General features: G+C 46.4%; 1 protein-coding gene across 5 annotated transcripts in view; it reads right to left on the bottom strand.

The window, feature by feature from the left end:
* The window catches only part of LOC138281115 (uncharacterized), a 415049-nt gene that overhangs the window by 328320 nt on the left and 65036 nt on the right, over positions 1–21693 (bottom strand). For all 5 annotated transcript variants that reach the window (XM_069219553.1, XM_069219552.1, XM_069219551.1 and 2 more), the window contains exons 5-7: positions 14977–15069; positions 3611–3747; positions 3225–3341 (exon numbers count right to left, since the gene is read on the bottom strand). In XM_069219553.1, coding sequence (XP_069075654.1) covers positions 3225–3341; positions 3611–3747; positions 14977–15069 — 347 coding nt within the window. The remainder of the gene's footprint in view (positions 1–3224; positions 3342–3610; positions 3748–14976; positions 15070–21693) is intronic.

Here is a 21693-nt window from a genome sequence, read left to right on the forward strand (position 1 = left end):
GCTGCAGCCCTTAGAGACCTTCCTTGGCATCAGGGCCCTTGGTACTAGCAGTACCAGTTACAAGGGACTTATCTGGATGCCAGGGTCTGCCAATTGTGGATACAAAAGTACAGGTTAGAGAAAGAACACTGGTGCTGGGGCCTGGTTAGCAGGCCTCAGCACACTTTCAATTGTAAACATAGCATCAGCAAAGGCAAAAAGTCAGGGGGCAACCATGCCAAGGAGGCATTTCCTTACACCCATGCTCTCAGTTAAAAATAAAAAATAAAAATATCAGAGAATTCAGTGTAAAACAAAGGTAGTGATGGTACTTGCAGAGGAGCAATGGCAAAGTCTTTCTTCCAGTCAGTGGAACTACCAGCAATCAAGTAAATAAATGAAGAGTGTAAGGAAATGCCTCCTTGGCATGGTTACCCACTGACTTTTTGACTTTGCTGATGCTATGTTTTGAATTGAAAGTGTGCTGAGGCCTGCTAACCAGGCCCCAGCACCAGTGTTATTTCCCTAACCTGTACTTTTGATTCCACAATTGGCACACCCTGGCATCCAGATAAGTCCCTTGTAACTGGTAACTGCCAGCTTGTGTGTGCTAGTGAGGACAAAACGAGTAAGTCGACATGGCACTCCCCTCAAGGTGCCATGCCAGCCTCTCACTGCCTATGCAGTATAGGTAAGACACCCCTCTAGCAGGCCTTACAGCCCTAAGGCAGGGTGCACTATACCATAGGTGAGGGTACCAGTGCATGAGCACTGTGCCCCTACAGTGTCTAAGCAAAACCTTAGACATTGTAAGTGCAGGGTAGCCATAAGAGTATATGGTCTGGGAGTCTGTTTTACACGAACTCCACAGCACCATAATGGCTACACTGAAAACTGGGAAGTTTGGTATCAAACTTCTCAGCACAATAAATGCACACTGATGCCAGTGTACATTTTATTGTAAAATACACCACAGAGGGCACCTTAGAGGTGCCCCCTGAAACTTAACCGACTATCTGTGTAGGCTGACTGGTTCCAGCAGCCTGCCACACTAGAGACATGTTGCTGGCCCCATGGGGAGAGTGCCTTTGTCACTCTGAGGCCAGTAACAAAGCCTGCACTGGGTGGAGATGCTAACACCTCCTCCAGGCAGGAGCTGCAACACCTGGCGGTGAGCCTCAAAGGCTCACCCCTTTGTCACAGCCCAGCAGGGTACTCCAGCTTAGTGGAGTTGCCCGCCCCCTCCGGCCACGGCCCCCACTTTTGGCGGCAAGGCTGGAGGGAACAAAGAAAGCAACAAGGAGGAGTCACTGGCAAGTCAGGACAGCCCCTAAGGTGTCCTGAGCTGAGGTGACTCTAACTTTTAGAAATCCTCCATCTTGCAGATGGAGGATTCCCCCAATAGGATTAGGGATGTGACCCCCTCCCCTTGGGAGGAGGCACAAAGAGGGTGTACCCACCCTCAGGGCTAATAGCCATTGGCTACTAACCCCCCAGACCTAAACACGCCCTTAAATTTAGTATTTAAGGGCTTCCCTGAACCTAAAGATTTAGATTCCTGCAACTACAAGAAGAAGGACTGCCTAGCTGAAAACCCCTGCAGAGGAAGACCAGAAGACAACAACTGCCTTGGCTCCAGAAACTCACCGGCCTGTCTCCTGCCTTCCAAAGAACTCTGCTCCAGCGACGCCTTCCAAAGGGACCAGCGACCTCTGCATCCTCTGAGGACTGCCCTGCTTCGACGACGACAAGAAACTCCCGAGGACAGCGGACCTGCTCCAAAAAGACTGCAACTTTATCCAAAGGAGCAGCTTTAAAGAACCCTGCAATCTCCCCGCAAGAAGCGTGAGACTTGCAACACTGCACCCGGCGACCCCGACTCGGCTGGTGGAGAACCAACACCTCAGGGAGGACCCCCGGACTACTCTACAACTGAGTACCAAAACCTGTCCCCCCTGAGCCCCCACAGCGCCGCCTGCAGAGGGAATCCCGAGGCTTCCCCTGACCGCGACTCTCTGAAACCTAAGTCCCGACGCCTGGAAAAGACCCTGCACCCGCAGCCCCCAGGACCTGAAGGACCGGACTTTCACTGCAGAAGTGACCCCCAGGAGTCCCTCTCCCTTGCCCAAGTGGAGGTTTCCCCGAGGAAGCCCCCCCTTGCCTGCCTGCAGCGCTGAAGAGATCCCTTGATCTCTCATTGACTTCCATTGCGAACCCGACGCTTGTTCTAACACTGCACCCGGCCGCCCCCGCGCTGCTGAGGGTGAAATTTCTGTGTGGGCTTGTGTCCCCCCCGGTGCCCTACAAAACCCCCCTGGTCTGCCCTCCGAAGACGCGGGTACTTACCTGCTGGCAGACTGGAACCGGGGCACCCCCTTCTCTCCATTGAAGCCTATGCGTTTTGGGCACCACTTTGAACTCTGCACCTGACCAGCCCTGAGCTGCTGGTGTGGTAACTTTGGGGTTGCTCTGAACCCCCAACGGTGGGCTACCTTAGACCAAGAACTGAACCCTGTAAGTGTCTTACTTACCTGGTAAAACTAACAAAAACTTACCTCCCCCAGGAACTGTGAAAATTGCACTAAGTGTCCACTTTTAAAATAGCTATTTGTGAATAACTTGAAAAGTATACATGCAATTGAAATGATTCAAAGTTCCTAATGTACTTACCTGCAATACCTTTCAAACAAGATATTACATGTTAAATTTGAACCTGTGGTTCTTAAAATAAACTAAGAAAAGATATTTTTCTATAACAAAACCTATTGGCTGGATTTGTCTCTGAGTGTGTGTACCTCATTTATTGTCTATGTGTATGTACAACAAATGCTTAACACTACTCCTTGGATAAGCCTACTGCTCGACCACACTACCACAAAATAGAGCATTAGTATTATCTCTTTTTACCACTATTTTACCTCTAAGGGGAACCCTTGGACTCTGTGCATGCTATTCCTTACTTTGAAATAGCACATACAGAGCCAACTTCCTACAAAGAGCCACGAAGTAAAGACATCAAAAGTAATGTAATGGACAAGGGACAATAAAGGAAAGCTGCTTCCGGATGAAGGCTCTAAGTAGACTGGTTCAGACTGGATAAACGTAAGATTAAACAACAGAGCTAGTCAGATCAACTGTGAATTTCCCCTTTCTCAACAGACCCAGATGAACTTCTTTAATCAAGTGACATGGTTTCTTAATGTATTAAACAATATGTAAAAAATAAAAAAGTGACATGAACTCACCCTATACATTTTTAATCCTTCATCTCGCTCTATATCTGCTGCCATCCTCCTCAAAAATTGCACTTTGTCTTCTTTTTGGCCTGGCGGGGCTTTCAGCAAGAATGGAAATTCTTTACTCTGGGGGTGAAGGGGAAATCAAAGAACATTAAACAGCAGGTGATACAAGATCTGCAAAAGTGAATCCACAAATTCTGCCCTGGTACGTCTTCCCAAATTCTTAACATTGTGCGTTACTGTGTCCTTCTCTCCCCCTGTCCTCTTCTCACAGAAAAAGAAAAACTACAAATATAAACTGTGTGCTATTTTCTACAAAGAAATAGCTTATTATGAGTATTACAAAACTACCAGGAACTTAGCTGCAATAAACTGCATGAATACATTCTTACAATGTATGCTCTTCTGTGTCTGAATCCATTTAGATGTTCGATCATAGGTGCCAACTCAGTTTTAAAACCACAAAGTTCACAATGGTAACTTGGTTCCGATTTTCCTGGCAAACTGTATTCAACCACATGTTCCAAACCTGCATACAAAAAAGAATGGGCAAACTTAATTATGGGCAAATGCAGTCACCTATGTGTCAGTTTATTAGTTTAACAATTTACAAATATTCTGCTGTTAAGCAGTTTTACTACAGTACCTTAATCGCTACATTAGCATTGTGAGGAAATGGGGTGTATTATATGGTGTGTGAGGTAATTGGGTGTATTCTATGGAGTGGTTGTGCAGCCTCACTAGGTATTACACTTAACACACTCAGGACCAGTAGGTTTCGTCTGTCATCCCCTCAGCTCAATCTTAGGTTGCAGTGGCATAGAGCAGCAAAGCAAAGCATACAGAGGAACACGTGATAAGCATTTGAACAGCACCAAAACAATTGAAGAAGAAATCAACACTCGCGAAATCCGGACTCCAATTGATAAAAATAGGCTATATGTTTAAAAGAATGGAAACACTAGAACGAAAAAGATTCACCGGAGGATTCCAGAGATATAGATTTAACCCCATTGGTGCAGGCGTCAGCCACTGCCTGACACTCGCATACCAGGAGGGGGATAAAAAAATCCTCTGGTGCACCGGAGGATTTTTCTTTTTTATTTAAAAAAAAAACAAAAACTGGGAGACACGGAGGAGCTTCCGTAAATCAAAGCGATTCCATTCAACCAAGGACAGGCCTTGGCAAAGTCAACAAATCAGACAATTATAAACTTTTTAAAGGAAAACCTGGGTAAGTGTCAATGCGGTTGGTTGGAAGAACTTGAGTCAGCAAACGCCGGCAGGGAGCTAGTCAGGGGGATCAGCAAAGTCCTCAAGAACAGTTAATTTCATAGGAGAAGCAGTCCCTCAGCAGTTCCAGGTACTTTATCCAAGTTGCAATAGGTTCCTAATAAGACGTCCTAATGAATGCTCTAAGGATGCTGAAGATGCTCTAAGGATGCAACATGGTAAACGGGGGTCTTTATGCAGGGATTCCTCAGTCCCTGAAATGGTGAAGGGGTCCTGGTTCCAAGGTCGACAGCCCACTAAGCCCTCTCCAGTCTGGCCGAAACCCAGTCACCCGTTGTCACAGTCTGTTAGATCTGTCAGCCTTAAGGTAGACTTCCCCAAAACATTTTGCCTTCCTCCTCCATTTTTCTTGACCTCGCTGACCTTAGGGTTGTGCGCACTTCACCACTGCTAACCAGTGCTAAAGTTTGTGCTCTCAACATGATAACATTGGCTTATACACAATTGGCATACTTAATTTACTTATATGTCCCTAGTAATGTGCCACCGGCCTGCAGCACTGATTGTGCCACTTAAGTAGCTTTGAAACATGTCTGAGGCCCGCCACTACAGTTTTAAACTGCCATTTCGATCTGGCCCAAAAAAATAAAAATAAAAAACTTGTGTCAGGTCCAAACCTTCTTTTTTTTTAATACACATACGTCTTGGGTGCCCGGATGGGCCATCATTGGCAGGATGGGAGGGAGGAACTGAGCATACCTCCCTTACACCTCAATAGATTGTGTCCTCTCTCCAACAAAGGGATGAATATATCCTTTAGTTAGTTTGGAGCCAGGGAAGGGGACACAGGATGCCTAGAAACAAAAGGAAATCTCTAGAAGCTTCTCCTCAACTTTAAAGGCACAGTTGGGAATAAATACTGGACCTTATATACAAACTCTTCAGTACACCTATGGAACTGCAGAAACTCTGCCAGGAAGGACTCCTGTGCTGCTAATGTGCTGTGTAAGGAAATGCCTCCTTGGCATGGTTACCCCCTGACTTTTTGCCTTTGCTGATGCTAAGTTTTGATTTGAAAGTGTGCTGAGGCCTGCTAATCAGGCCCCAGCACCAGTGTTCTTTCCCTAACCTGTACTTTTGTTTTCACAATTGGCAAACCCTGGCATCCAGGTAAGTCCCTTGTAACTGGTACCTAGGGCCCTGATGCTAGGGAAGGTCTCTAAGGGCTGCAGCATGTCTTATGCCACCCTGAGGACCCCTCACTCAGCACAGACACACTGCTTGCCAGCTTGTGTGCGCTAGTGAGGACAAAACGAGTAAGTCGACATGGCACTCCCCTCAGGGTGCCATGCCAACCTCACACTGCCTACAGGTATAGATAAGTCACCCCTCTAGCAGGCCTTATAGCCCTAAGGCAGGGTGCACTATACCATAGGTGAGGGCATAAGTGCATGAGCACTATGCCCCTACAGTGTCTAAGCAAAACCTTAGACATTGTAAGTGCAGGGTAGCCATAAGAGTATATGGTCTGGGAGTCTGTCACGCACGAACTCCACAGCACCATAATGGCTACACTGAAAACTGGGAAGTTTGATATCAAACTTCTCAGCACAATAAATGCACACTGATGCCAGTGTACATTTTATTGTAACATACACCCCAGAGGGCACCTTAGAGGGGCCCCCTGAAACCTTAACAGACTACCCGTGTAGGCTGACTAGTTCTAGCAGCCTGCCACACACCAGACATGTTGCTGGCCACATGGGGAGAGTGCCTTTGTCACTCTGTGGCTAGTAACAAAGCCTGTACTGGGTGGAGGTGCTTCACACCTCCCCCTGCAGGAACTGTAACACCTGGCGGTGAGCCTCAAAGGCTCACCCCCTTTGTTATAGCACCCCAGGGCACTCCAGCTAGTGGAGTTGCCCGCCCCCTCCGGCCACGGCCCCACTTTTGGCGGCAAGGCCGGAGGAGATAATGAGAAAAACAAAGAGAAGTCACTGGCCAGTCAGGACAGCCCCTAAGGTGTCCTGAGCTGACTAACTTTTAGAAATCCTCCATCTTGCAGATGGAGGATTCCCCCAGACCTAAGCACACCCCTAAATTCAGTATTTAGGGGCTCCCCAGAACCTATGAACTCAGATTCCTGCAACCTAAGAAGAAGAGGACTGCTGAACTGAAAAACCTGCAGAGAAGACGGAGACACCCACTGCTTTGGCCCCAGCTCTACCGGCCTGTCTCCCCACTTCTAAAGACACTGCTCCAGCGACGCGTTCCCAGGGTCCAGCAACCTCTGAAGCCTCAGAGGACTACCCTGCATCTAGAAGGACCAAGAACTTCTGAGGACAGCGGCTCTGTTCCCCAAAGACTGCGACTTTGCAACAAAGAAGCAACTTTAAACAACACACGTTTCCCGCCGGAAGAGTGAGACTTTGCACTCTTCACCAGACGCCCCCGGCTCGACTTGTGGAGAACAAACACCATAGGAAGGACTCCCCGGCGACTACGAGACCGTGAGTAGCCAGAGTTGACCCCCCTGAGCCCCCACAGAGACGCCTGCAGAGGCAATCCCGAGGCTCCCTGTAAGGAAATGCCTCCTTGGCATGGTTACCCCCTGACTTTTTGCCTTTGCTGATGCTATGTTTTGAATTGAAAGTGTGCTGAGGCCTGCTAACCAGGCCCCAGCACCAGTGTTCTTTCCCTAACCTGTACTTTTGATTCCACAATTGGCACACCCTGGCATCCAGGTAAGTCCCTTGTAACTGGTACCCCTGGTACCAAGGGCCCTGATGCCGGGGAAGGTCTCTAAGGGCTGCAGCATATCTTATGCCACCCTGGGGACCCCTCACTCAGCACAGACACACTGCTTGCCAGCTTGTGTGTGCTGGTGAGAACAAAACGAGTAAGTCGACATGGCACTCCCCTCAGGGTGCCATGCCAACCTCACACTGCCTATGCAGTATAGATAAGTCACCCCTTGTAGGAAGTTGGCTCTGTATGTGCTATTTCAAAGTAAGGAATAGCATGCACAGAGTCCAAGGGTTCCCCTTAGAGGTAAGATAGTGGCAAAAAGAGATAATACTAATGCTCTATTTTGTGGTAGTGTGGTCGAGCAGTAGGCTTATCCAAGGAGTAGTGTTAAGCATTTGTTGTACATACACATAGACAATAAATGAGGTACACACACTCAGAGACAAATCCAGCCAATAGGTTTTTATATAGAAAAATATCTTTTCTTAGTTTATTTTAAGGACCACAGGTTCAAATTCTACATGTAATATCTCATTCGAAAGGTATTGCAGGTAAGTACTTTAGGAACTTCAAATCATAAAAATTGCATGTATACTTTTCAAGTTATTCACAAATAGCTGTTTAAAAAGTGGACACTTAGTGCAATTTTCACAGTTCCTGGGGGAGGTAAGTTTTTGTTAGTTTTACCAGGTAAGTAAGACACTTACAGGGCTTAGTTCTTGGTCCAAGGTAGCCCACCGTTGGGGGTTCAGAGCAACCCCAAAGTCACCACACCAGCAGCTCAGGGCCGGTCAGGTGCAGAGTTCAAAGTGGTGCCCAAAAACACATAGGCTAGAATGGAGAGAAGGGGGTGCCCCGGTTCCGGTCTGCTTGCAGGTAAGTACCCGCGTCTTCGGAGGGCAGACCAGGGGGGTTTTGTAGGGCACCGGGGGGGACACAAGCCCACACAGAAATTTCACCCTCAGCGGCGCGGGGGGCGGCCGGGTGCAGTGTAGAACCAAGCGTCGGGTTCGCAATGTTAGTCTATGAGAGATCTCGGGATCTCTTCAGCGCTGCAGGCAGGCAAGGGGGGGATTCCTCGGGGAAACCTCCACTTGGACAAGGGAGAGGGACTCCTGGGGGTCACTTCTCCAGTGAAAGTCCGGTCCTTCAGGTCCTGGGGGCTGCGGGTGCAGGGTCTCTCCCCGGCGTCGGGACTTTAGGTTCAAAGAGTCGCGGTCAGGGGAAGCCTCGGGATTCCCTCTGCAGGCGGCGCTGTGGGGGCTCAGGGGGGGACAGGTTTTGGTACTCACAGTATCAGAGTAGTCCTGGGGTCCCTCCTGAGGTGTCGGATCTCCACCAGCCGAGTCGGGGTCGCCGGGTGCAGTGTGGCAAGTCTCACGCTTCTTGCGGGGAGCTTGCAGGGTTCTTTAAAGCTGCTGGAAACAAAGTTGCAGCTTTTCTTGGAGCAGGTCCGCTGTCCTCGGGAGTTTCTTGTCTTTTCGGAGCAGGGGCAGTCCTCAGAGGATGTCGAGGTCGCTGGTCCCTTTGGAAGGCGTCGCTGGAGCAGGATCTTTGGAAGGCAGGAGACAGGCCGGTGAGTTTCTGGAGCCAAGGCAGTTGTCGTCTTCTGGTCTTCCGCTGCAGGGGTTTTCAGCTAGGCAGTCCTTCTTCTTGTAGTTGCAGGAATCTAATTTTCTAGGGTTCAGGGTAGCCCTTAAATACTAAATTTAAGGGCGTGTTTAGGTCTGGGGGGTTAGTAGCCAATGGCTACTAGCCCTGAGGGTGGGTACACCCTCTTTGTGCCTCCTCCCAAGGGGAGGGGGTCACAATCCTAACCCTATTGGGGGAATCCTCCATCTGCAAGATGGAGGATTTCTAAAAGTTAGAGTCACCTCAGCTCAGGACACCTTAGGGGCTGTCCTGACTGGCCAGTGACTCCTCCTTGTTTTTCTCATTATTTTCTCCGGCCTTGCCGCCAAAAGTGGGGCCTGGCCGGAGGGGGCGGGCAACTCCACTAGCTGGAGTGTCCTGCTGGGTTGGCACAAAGGAGGTGAGCCTTTGAGGCTCACCGCCAGGTGTGACAATTCCTGCCTGGGAGAGGTGTTAGCATCTCCACCCAGTGCAGGCTTTGTTACTGGCCTCAGAGTGACAAAGGCACTCTCCCCATGGGGCCAGCAACATGTCTCGGTTTGTGGCAGGCTGCTAAAACTAGTCAGCCTACACAGATAGTCGGTTAAGTTTCAGGGGGCACCTCTAAGGTGCCCTCTGGGGTGTGTTTTGCAATAAAATGTACACTGGCATCAGTGTGCATTTATTGTGCTGAGAAGTTTGATACCAAACTTCCCAGTTTTCAGTGTAGCCATTATGGTGCTGTGGAGTTCGTGTTTGACAGACTCCCAGACCATATACTCTTATGGCTACCCTGCACTTACAATGTCTAAGGTTTTGTTTAGACACTGTAGGGGTACCATGCTCATGCACTGGTACCCTCACCTATGGTATAGTGCACCCTGCCTTAGGGCTGTAAGGCCTGCTAGAGGGGTGTCTTACCTATACTGCATAGGCAGTGAGAGGCTGGCATGGCACCCTGAGGGGAGTGCCATGTCGACTTACTCATTTTGTTCTCACTAGCACACACAGGCTTGTAAGCAGTGTGTCTGTGCTGAGTGAGGGGTCTCTAGGGTGGCATAAGACATGCTGCAGCCCTTAGAGACCTTCCTTGGCATCAGGGCCCTTGGTACTAGAAGTACCAGTTACAAGGGACTTATCTGAATGCCAGGGTGTGCCAATTGTGGATACAATGGTACATTTTAGGTGAAGGAACACTGGTGCTGGGGCCTGGTTAGCTAACACCTCCCCCAGGCAGGAGCTGTCACACCTGGCGGTGAGCCTCAAAGGCTCACCCCTTTGTGCCAGCACCGCAGGACACTCCAGCTAGTGGAGTTGCCCGCCCCCTCCGGCCACGGCCCCCACTTTTGGCGGTAAGGCCGGAGGAAATAATGAGAACAAGGAGGAGTCACTAGCCAGTCAGGACAGCCCCTAAGGTGTCCTGAGCTGAAGTGACTAACTTTTAGAAATCCTCCATCTTGCAGATGGAGGATTCCCCAATAGGATTAGGGATGTGACCCCCTCCCCTTGGGAGGAGGCACAAAGAGGGTGTACCCACCCTCAGGGCTAGTAGCCATTGGCTACTAACCCCCCAGACCTAAACACGCCCTTAAATTTAGTATTTAAGGGCTTCCCTGAACCTAAGAATTTAGATTCCTGAAACTACAAGAAGAAGAAGACTGCCGAGCTGAAAAACCCCTGCAGAGGAAGAACAGAAGACACCAACTGCTTTGGCCCCAGTCCTACCGGCCTGTCTCCTGCCTTCCAAAGAACCCTGCTCCAGCAACACTTTCCAAGGGACCAGCGACCTCTGAATCCTCTGAGGACTGCCCTGCTTCAAGAAAGACAAGAAACTCCCGAGGACAGCGGCACTGCTCCAAAAGAACTGCAACTTTGTTTCAAGGAGCAGATTTAAAGACCCCTGCAACTACCCGCAAGAAGCGTGAGACTTGCAACACTGCACCCGGCGACCCCGACTCGACTGGTGGAGAACCAACACCTCAGGGAGGAACCTCCGGCGACTCCGAGACCGTGAGTAACCAAAGTTGTCCCCCCTGAGCCCCCACAGCGACACCTGCAGAGGGAATCCCGAGGCTCCCCCTGACCGCGACTGCCTGAACTCCATTTCCCGACGGCTGGAAAAGACCCTGCACCCCAGCACCTAAAGGAACGGAACTCCTGTGCAGGAGTGACCCCCAGGAGGCCCTCTCCCTTGCCCAGGTGGTGGCTACCCCGAGGAGCCCCCCCCCTTGCCTGCCTGCACCGCTGAAGAGATCCCTTGGTCTCTCATTGAAAACCATTGAAAACCAGATGCGTGTTTGCACACTGCACCCGGCCGCCCCCGCGCTGCTGAGGGTGTACTTTTTGTGTTGACTTGTGTCCCCACCGGTGCCCTACAAAACCCCCCTGGTCTGCCCTCCGAAGACGCGGGTACTTACCTGCTGGCAGACCGGAACCGGGGCACCCCCTTCTCTCCATTGAAGCCTATGCGTTTTTGGGCACCTCTTTGACCTCTGCACCTGACCGGCCCTGAGCTGCTGGTGTGGTAACTCTGGGGTTGCTCTGAACCCCCAACGGTGGGCTACCTTGGACCCAAACCTGAGACTTGTAAGTTATTTACTTACCTGACAAAACTAACAAAACTTACCTCCCCCAGGAACTGTGAAAATTGCACTAAGTGTCCACTTTTAAAACAGCTTATTGTGTTTTATGTAAAAAGTATACATGCTAATGTAATGATTTAAAGTTCCTGAAGTACTTACCTGCAATACCTTTCAAATGAGATATTACATGTAGAATCTGAACCTGTGGTTCTTAAAATAAACTAAGAAAAGATATTGGCTGGATTGTCTCTGAGTGTGTGTTCCTCATTTATTGCCTGTGTGTATGTACAACAAATGCTTAACACTACTCCTTTGATAAGCCTACTGCTCGACCACACTACCACAAAATAGAGCATTAGTATTATCTCTTTTTGCCACTATCTTACCTCTAAGGGGAACCCTTGGACTCTGTGCATACTATTCCTTACTTTGAAATAGTGCATACAGAGCCAACTTCCTACACTCCCCCTGACTGCGACTGCCTGCTTCAAAGACCCGAGGCCTGGTAAAGACTCTGCACCCGGAGCCCCCAGGACCTGAAGGATCCGACTTCCAGTGCAGGAGCGACCCCCAAGTGGCCCTCTCCCTTGCCCAGGTGGTGGCTACCCCGAGGAGCCCCCCCCCCCCATGCCTGCATCGCTGAAGAGACCCCTTGGTCTCCCATTGATTCCTATTACGAACCCGACGCTTGTTTGCACACTGCACCCGGCCGCCCCGTGCTGCTGAGGGTGTACTTTCTGTGTGGACTTGTGCCCCCCCCCCCCAGTGCCCTACAAACCCCCCCTGGTCTGCCCTCCGAAGACGCGGGTACTTACCTGCTGGCAGACTGGAACCGGGGCACCCCCTTCTCCACTGAACCCTATGCGTTTTGGGCAGCACTTTGACCTCTGCACCTCACCGGCCCTGAGCTGCTGGTGTGGTAACTTTGGGGTTGCTCTGAACCCCCAACGGTGGGCTACCTTGGACCCAAACTTGAACCCCGTAGGTGGTTTACTTACCTGCAAAAACTAACAAACTCTTACTCCCCCCAGGAACTGTTGAAAATTGCACTGTCTCTAGTTTTAAAATAGCTATATGTGATTTATGTGATAACAGTATATGCTATTTTGCTAATTCAAAGTTCCTAAAGTACCTACCTGCAATACCTTTCATTTGAAGTATTACATGTAAATCTTAAACCTGTGGTTCTTAAAATAAACTAAGAAAATATATTTTTCTATACAAAAACCTATTGGCCTGGAATTGTCTCTGAGTGTGTGTTCCTCATTTATTGCCTGTGTGTGTACAACAAATGCTTAACACTACCCTGTGATAAGCCTACTGCTCGACCACACTACCACAAAATAGAGCATTAGAATTCTCTTTTTGCCACTATCTTACCTCTAAGGGGAACCCTTGGACTCTGTGCATACTATTCCTTACTTTGAAATAGTGCATACAGAGCCAACTTCCTACATGCTGCTACTCTGCTGGTCCCCTGCTTTGCTGTGTTGACCTGCTGCCCTCTTGCCTGGATGAGAAGTACTAGACCTGCATCTCAAACACAGAACCCAGAGTGACTCAAAGGGCTAGTTGGCTGGAAATCTCATGGACATTACAGACTTCCAGCAACCTTGCACCTGGGCTCTGCCATCTGTAAGTCTACCTTGCCAAGTGGTGCTACTCCGTAGGAAAGTGCCCCTTTTTGACAGTCACCCACCCTTTTGCCAGGTACCTGACAACATTCTGACTTGTTTTTCAATTGGCAACACATTTGGAACTCTTCCCTGGTACCTGGGGCCTAGGTACCAAAGAGGTGCTCCAAGGGCTGCAGCATGTTTTGTGCCACTCTCGGGGACCTCTCAACATGCACATGCAGACTGCCATTGCAGGCTGTGTGGCATGGTGCAGCTAAATGTGAAAACAGACATGGCACAAAGCCTGTGTGCAATGTCCCCCAACACTACATGCAATATATGTAAATTAATCCTACCGCAGGCCTTATAGCTGTACGGCAGGGTGCATTATATTACATGTGAGAACATATCTGCAAGAGCAGATATGCCCCTACGATGTCGGTTGATTTTCAGACAGTGAGTAAACAGGAAAATGCTGGATACTGCCCCCCCCCCCCCCCGGGGGCCCATTTGGCACCTGGACATGCAAGAAAATTAGTAGTCAGAGAGGTGTGCCTACCTCTCAAGTCAGAAACAACCCAAAGTGAGCTGCCTGATGTAAACACAACTTCTGAAAGTGAACCATTTTGGTGATGGCAGAACTAAGAACTCTGGGACAGGGTTACGCCCACTTCCCCCGGAAGGGGTCATGTAGGGGTTATAGTGACCCCCCAAGGGAAAGAAGTCTTTTTGTTACTACCTTGCACTCCCCTAAAACTCCTAAATTCTGTATATTGGGAAGGCCCTAGCACAAGGAAAAAAGATCCCTGCTGACCTGAAGGATACTCCAGACACACAAAAGGCAAGAACTGAAGATCAAGACTGACTGCGCCAGTCCTGCCAGCCTGCTGTCTTAGACAAGTGTGAGAAAGAAACCTCATTCTCCAGCTTCTGACACTTCCAAAAGCCCAAAAAGACTGCAACCCTTCTCCCCAGTTCAAGGAACTCCTGTGGTGCAGCAGAGATATTTTACTGCACCTTTGCAGGCATCCAAGAAACACTGAAGACTACTTCGGATCACCAAAACCAGACGCCAGACAGTACCACTGCACCTGTGCCCCCCAGCCTGAGTTGAAGTGGGCCAATGGTACCATCATTTGCCATTGGGCTGCAATTCTTGCACAAGTGAGGGAGGTGTAAGGATAGCTGGGTTCTTTAAGTGGGCCAGACCAGGCAGGTGCAAAGACCTTCATGTCTGTAATTTGTATAGTAGTTATAAGTGTACTACTACTTCACGATTAATAGAGTTCACCTTTAGCTAGCTAACTTGCAGGTTATCTGTACTGTGGCCCAGGATACCAATGGTTAAAAAAAACAACAACAAAAATATATATTTTTAAAGCAGCACAGGGTAAATAAAGCCCAGTCACCTCTGAATATGAAAAGTATTGTGTTGTGTGTGCACAGAAGCATACAACTGTCTTGATTACTGTGTCACTTTACATTCTGTCCCTGTGAATATACACTGCATGCTAAAACTAACATCAACAGTGCACACTTTTTCTGCCTAAGCATCAGGGCCCAATTTTGATCATTTCAATATACCTCATGAACGTTCTGTTGAATGTCTCTTTATACTAGTCTTAATTACTGTATGTGATTTTTCCATAACTCTGAAAGAGTGTTTATCAGGTCTTTACATTTTTTATTCAACTTCATTGCAGTTATTGTTTGGAACTATAGACCGGTTTACTTTAAACCACTGCATCATTTATGAACATTTGTATGCTATTGCTCCCAGGTGTATTTAGCAACAATAACGTATGTATGGGTATATTATGTAACCTCTGCCTTTTCAAATGATTTGCAACTTCTAAAGGAGTTTTCGCAACTGACATCAAGTTTGATAGAACTAATGTTTTCCCAGATGTACTTTTTCTTTTTGCATCAAGCTGTTTGTTAATTTTAAGAAGAGATAATTATATGTACCTATAAGAGGTTCTCGAACAGGTTCATCAATGTAATCCTTCAGTGTCTTTCCTGGTTTTTTAATCTTCCTATACTTGTGTGCACCACGAAAACCTGGAAAAAAACATGCATGTAAATCTGACAAAACTGAAAAAACACTAGCAATGACACAGACAGTTAAACAGGCTTGCCATAAACAAACTATAATGAAAATTGACAAGGAATAAGTGAGGATATTAACAAAAGAAAACAATATGACTGTAACCCATCACATTTACACAGTGAATAGTTCAAAAGATTATACACGCAAAAAGGTAGATGGCTACAATAAAAACTACCCCAAAAACTTTATTCAACATTACTCCCACAGAAAAAGATTCAAAAGTAGATTTCCAAGGACAACGCACAATTTCAATTTAAGATACTTCTAATATAGAAATAAAACGTTCTCACTACTTTCAACCTGCATAGTGAAAGATTATTAAAATCGGCCCTCAAAAGCTTAACATTATATTTTTCTGATCCTGGATATGGGTTAATTCAGTACAACAAAAGTTGTGTGCCTGGAAGTCATCCATAGAGACAATGGTCCAGGAGCCGTTTAAGGAACTTCTTGCCCTTCACTTTCACTTTTTTTTTTTAACATTTAGATTCAATGCATTTAATTTTGGATCAAACCTATGGTGAAAGCCACTCTGCTCGAAGACGACGTAAGCAACTTCAGAGCTGAAGTGCTCCGAAAGCAGCCTCAGTTGTATACTCAGAAAAAGCACACACCTTGGTTCTTGATGAGTTTTTTTTTTGGACAGAAGATCACTTTGTCTTCTTTTATGTGAGAATTGACTTGCAAGTTTATAAAAAAAAAAGAACAGAAAACCAGCCTACATAATGTTTATGGATGCATGTGCTATTGTTTCACCTGAAACAATGACATTATTGGGTTTTCCAGCTCTGTTCTGGTTCACATACACACGATCTTCTTTTACTGATTGATATATATATACACACACACACACAGAGGATTCTTGTGGTCTTACAAGTACAAGAGATATTTGTGTGTTAAATTTTAAGAGCTGTGACTCCTTCAGCCAATAATGGCTTTATAAAAAAGAAATAAGTTACCTACCTGTAACAATGGTTTTGCAGCCTAAAGATCTTCTAGATTCACATGCTGTGCATATTCCACCATCTAGAGGTTAGAGTCAGAAAGTTCTATTTAAACTTTTTTTCTTCTCGGAGATGGGTGCGCCTGGGAACCCAGTTCCCTCAAGAGTAGGCTATTAAACCGCCCTTTGTGTGGCCAAACCTTCAGATTATTTTTTACTGCGTGAGATTCTCTATAGCAGTGTTGTATTCTTTATTTACTTGTAAGTAGTTCTGTACAGCAAGATGGCTTTATTTTTTAGTCTTCCGACTGAGGGAGTGTAAAATACTGAAGCAATTTTCTGGTACTCTGAGGTGATTTGGCATATTATATTTGAAGTAAATGGCAATATGTTGTCATGAAGTCCTTATGTTATGTTCGAGCTCCAACAGCTTCCCAACATGAGTCATTCTTTTATAATGTAACTATTGATCTTGCAACTTATTTATTACACATTATCTTTGCCATAGTGTATGTGTGATCATCTGCACACAACCCCCTGCTACTGTCGGATCTGTTCGGCAGCAGGTGCCCTGCCACATTCTCTTTCTGATTTAAGAGAATAGCATTTCAGTTTGGCAGAAGGGTATAAGCGACATTAAATGGACCATTTCCCCTATGTTCAAGTAGGGTGAATTTGATCTTCTGTGCTGGTACAGCTTACCTGTAGTACAATAAAGGGATATATATATATGGAAAATGTCACTTACCCAGTGTACATCTGTTCGTGGCATTAGTCGCTGCAGATTCACATGCTGTGCACATCCCGCCATCTGGTGTTGGGCTCGGAGTGTTACAAGTTGTTTTTCTTCGAAGAAGTCTTTTCGAGTCACGAGATCGAGGGACTCCTCCCATTTCGGCTCCATTGCGCATGGGCGTCGACTCCATCTTAGATTGTTTTCCCCCGCAGAGGGTGAGGTAGTAGTTGTATATGCTAGTGATAGTGCCCATGCAATGGAGTGAATACGTAAGTACATAATGTAGTTTATAGTAATATATATAGATTTACAAATATACAGATGTTCAAGATCAACTTCTAAACGGCTACAGGCTCCAGGGGAGGCGGGTGGGCGCATGTGAATCTGCAGCGACTAATGCCACGAACAGATGTACACTGGGTAAGTGACATTTTCAGTTCGGTGGCATGTGTAGCTGCAGATACACATGCTGTGCATAGACTAGTAAGCAGTTATCTCCCCCAAAAGCGGTGGTTTAGCCTGTAGGAGTTGAAGTTGTCTGAAACAATGTTCGTAGTACTGCTTGGCCTACTGTGGCTTTCTGTGTTGTTAGCACGTCTACACAGTAGTGTTTGGTAAAAGTAGGAGGCGTAGACCATGTAGCTGCCTTACATATTTCTGTCATTGGAATATTTCCTAGAAAGGCCATGGTAGCACCTTTCTTTCTAGTTGAGTGTGCCCTTGGTGTAATAGGCAGTTCTCTTTTTGCTTTAAGATAACAGGTTTGAATGCATTTAACTATCCATCTAGCAATGCCTTGCTTAGAAATTGGATTTCCTGTATGAGGTTTTTGGAAAGCAATAAATAATTGTTTTGTTTTGCGAATTAGTTTTGTTCTGTCAATGTAGTACATTAACGCTCTTTTGATGTCTAATGTATGTAGTGCTCTTTCAGCTACAGAGTCTGGCTGTGGGAAGAACACTGGTAATTCTACTGTTTGATTTAAGTGGGACGGTGATATGACTTTTGGTAAAAATTTAGGATTTGTTCGTAGAACTACTTTATGCTTGTGTATCTGAATAAATGGTTCTTGTACGGTAAATGCTTGAATCTCACTTACTCTTCTTAAAGATGTGATGGCAATTAAAAATACAACTTTCCATGTTAAGTATTGCATTTCACTAGAGTGCATGGGCTCAAAAGGTGGACCCATGAGTCGTGTTAAGACAATGTGGAGGTTCCATGAAGGAACTGGTGGTGTTCTTGGTGGTATAATTCTCTTTAGACCTTCCATAAATGCTTTTATGACTGGTATCCTAAATAGAGAAGTTGAGTGCGTAATTTGCAGGTAAGCTGAAATTGCTGTAAGATGGATTTTAATAGAAGAAAAAGCTAGCTTTGATTTTTGCAAATGTAGTAGGTATCCTACGATGTCTTTGGCAGATGCGTGTAAGGGTTGAATTTGATTATTATGGCAGTAATAAACAAATCTTTTCCACTTATTTGCATAGCAATGTCTAGTGGTATGTTTCCTAGCTTGTTTTATGACCTCCATATATTCCTGTGTAAGGTCTAAATGTCCGAACTCTAGGACTTCAGGAGCCAGATTGCTAGATTCAGCGATGCTGGATTTGGGTGTCTGATCTGTTGTTTGTGTTGCGTTAACAGATCTGGTATGTTTGGTAGTTTGACATGAGGCACTACTGAGAGGTCTAGTAGTGTTGTGTACCAAGGTTGCCTTTCCCATGTTGGTGCTATCACTATGAGTTTGAGTTTGTTTTGACTCAGCTTGTTTACTAGATATGGAAGGAGTGGGAGAGGGGGAAAAGCGTAAGCAAATATCCCTGACCAACTCATCCATAACGCATTGCCCTGAGACTGATCTTGTGGGTACCTGGATGCGAAGTTTTGGCATTTTGCGTTTTCCTTTGTTGCAAATAGATCTATTTGTGGTGTTCCCCAACTCTGGAAGTAAGTATTCAGTATTTGGGGGTGAATCTCCCATTCGTGGATCTGTTGGTGATCCCGAGAAAGATTGTCCGCTAACTGGTTCTGAATTCCTGGAATAAATTGTGCTATTAGGCAAATGTGGTTGTGAATCGCCCAATGCCATATTTTTTGTGCTAGGAGACACAACTGTGTTGAGTGTGTGCCTCCCTGTTTGTTTAGGTAATACATAGTTGTCATGTTGTCTGTTTTGACAAGAATGTGTTTGTAGCTTATTATGGGTTGAAATGCTTTCAGCGCTAGAAATACTGCCAATAGTTTTAAGTGATTTATGTGAAACTGTTTTTGTTGAGTGTCGCATTGTCCTTGGATGCTGTATTGATTGAGGTGTGCTCCCCACCCTATCATGCAGGCATCTGTTATTACATATTGTGGCACTGGGTCTTGGAAAGGCCGCCCTTGGTTTAAATTTATAATGTTCCACCATTGAAGCGAGGTGTATGTTTGGCGGTCTACCAACAGCAGATCTAGAATTTGACCCTGTGCCTGTGGCCACTGTGATGCTAGGCACTGTTGTAAGGGCCGCATGTGCAACCTTGCGTTTGGGACAATGGCTATGCATGAGGACATCATGCCTAATAGTTTCATCACCATTTTGACTTGTATTTTTTGATTTGGATACATGGCCTGTATTACATTGTGAAATGCCTGAACTCTTTGTGGACTTGGAGTGGCAATCCCTTTTGCTGTGTTGATTGTCGCCCCTAAGTATTGCTGTGTTTGACACGGCAGAAGGTGTGACTTTGTGTAGTTGATTGCGAAACCTAGTTTGTGGAGGGTTTCTATGACATACTCTGTGTGTTGTGAACACCTTTCTAGCGTGTTGGTTTTGATTAACCAATCGTCTAGGTACAGGAACACATGTATTTGCTGCCTTCTGATATGTGCAGCTACGACTGCTAGGCATTTTGTAAAAACTCTTGGCGCAGTTGTTATTCCGAATGGCAACAACTTGAATTGGTAATGTATCCCTTGGAATACAAACCTTAAGTACTTTCTGTGTGAAGGATGTATCGGTATATGGAAATATGCATCCTTTAGGTCTAGTGTTGTCATGTAGTCTTGTTGTTTGAGTAGTGGGATTACGTCTTGTAATGTCACCATGTGAAAGTGATCTGATTTGATGTAGGTATTTAATGTTTGGAGATCTAATATAGGTCTCAGAGTCTTGTCTTTTTTGGGTATGAGAAAGTACAGAGAATAAACTCCTGTTCCTTTCTGGTGTTCTGGTACTAATTCTATTGCTTCTTTTAGTAGTAATGCCTGAACTTCTAGTCCTAGAAGATCTATATGTTGTTTTGACATATTGTGTGTTTTCGGTGGTACGTTTGGAGGGAATTTGAGAAATTCTATGCAATAACCATGCTGGATAATTGCCAGTACCCAAGTGCCTGTTGTTATCTCCTCCCAATGTTTGTAAAATTGTCTTAGTCTCCCCCCCACAGGTGTTGTGTTGGGGATGTGTGACTTGGAAGTCACTGTTTGTTTTGAGGGGTTTTGGGCTTTGGAACTTCCCTCTATTTTTTTGGAATTGTGCCCCTCTATATTGCCCCCGAAAACTTCCCCGCTGGTATTGGCTTTGATAAGTGGGCCTTGCTTGTGAGGTTGTGGCCTCTATAGGTTGACCTCGAAACCCTCCCCTAAATGGTGTTTTGCAAAATGTGCCTCTGCTTTGTGGGGAGTAGAGTGCGCCCATGGCTTTTGCGGTATCAGTACCTTTTTTGAGTTTTTCAATAGCAGTGTCGACTTCCGGCCCAAACAACTGCTGTTCATTAAAGGGCATATTCAGCACGGCTTGTATTTCCGGCTTGAATCCTGACGTACGCAACCATGCGTGTCTCCTTATTGTTATTGCAGTATTTACTGTCCTTGCAGCTGTATCTGCTGCGTCCATTGATGACCGTATCTGATTATTGGAGATACTTTGTCCTTCTTCTACCACTTGTTGTGCCCTTTTCTGGAACTCTTTGGGTAAGTGTTCTATGAAATGCTGCATTTCGTCCCAATGAGCTCTATCGTATCTTGCCAAAAGTGCTTGTGAATTGGCAATACGCCATTGGTTTGCTGCTTGTGCTGCAACTCTTTTACCCGCAGCATCGAATTTGCGACTCTCCTTGTCTGGAGGTGGTGCATCTCCCGAGGTATGAGAGTTTGCTCTCTTGCGAGCTGCCCCAACAACCACAGAATCTGGTGTTAATTGCTGCGTAATATAAACAGGGTCTGTTGGTGGTGGCTTGTACTTTTTTTCCACCCTTGGAGTTATGGCTCTGCCTTTAACAGGATCCTGAAATGTTTGTTTTGAATGTTTTAGCATTCCCGGGAGCATAGGTAAGCTTTGGTATTGGCTATGAGTGGAGGAGAGTGTATTAAATAAAAAGTCATCCTCAATTGGTTCTGAATGCAAGGTGACGTTATGAAACGCAGCTGCCCTTGAGACCACCTACGTGTAGGATGTACTGTCTTCAGGTGGCGACGGCCTTGTAGGGTAACAGTCTGGGCTGTTATCTGATACAGGAACATCATAAAGGTCCCATGCATCAGGATCATCTTGACTCATTGCAGTATGAGTCGGGGATTGCATCAGTGGTGGAGTGGCTACCGGTGATGTGTGCATTGATGGTGGTGGAGTTGTGTCTTGCCAACTTTGCTTGTGGCTGCTTGTCCTTTTCTTGAAAGGCAAGTCTTCTTTTCATCTTAATTGGGGGAAGAGTGCTTATCTTCCCTGTGTCTTTTTGAATGTGGAGCCTTCTTTGAGTGTAGTCTGGCTCAACAGATTGAAGTTCCTCTCCGAACTTATGTCCTTGCACCTGGGAGGACAATCCCTGTTCCTCTGTGTAGGAACCTGTTTTCGGTTCCGAGTCTGGATGTTTTGGAATCGAAATCTTTTCGGTTGCCTTTTTGGGCTCCGAG

Source organism: Pleurodeles waltl, chromosome 2_2 (assembly GCF_031143425.1).
Source record: "Pleurodeles waltl isolate 20211129_DDA chromosome 2_2, aPleWal1.hap1.20221129, whole genome shotgun sequence".
NCBI classification, from domain to species: domain Eukaryota; kingdom Metazoa; phylum Chordata; class Amphibia; order Caudata; family Salamandridae; genus Pleurodeles; species Pleurodeles waltl.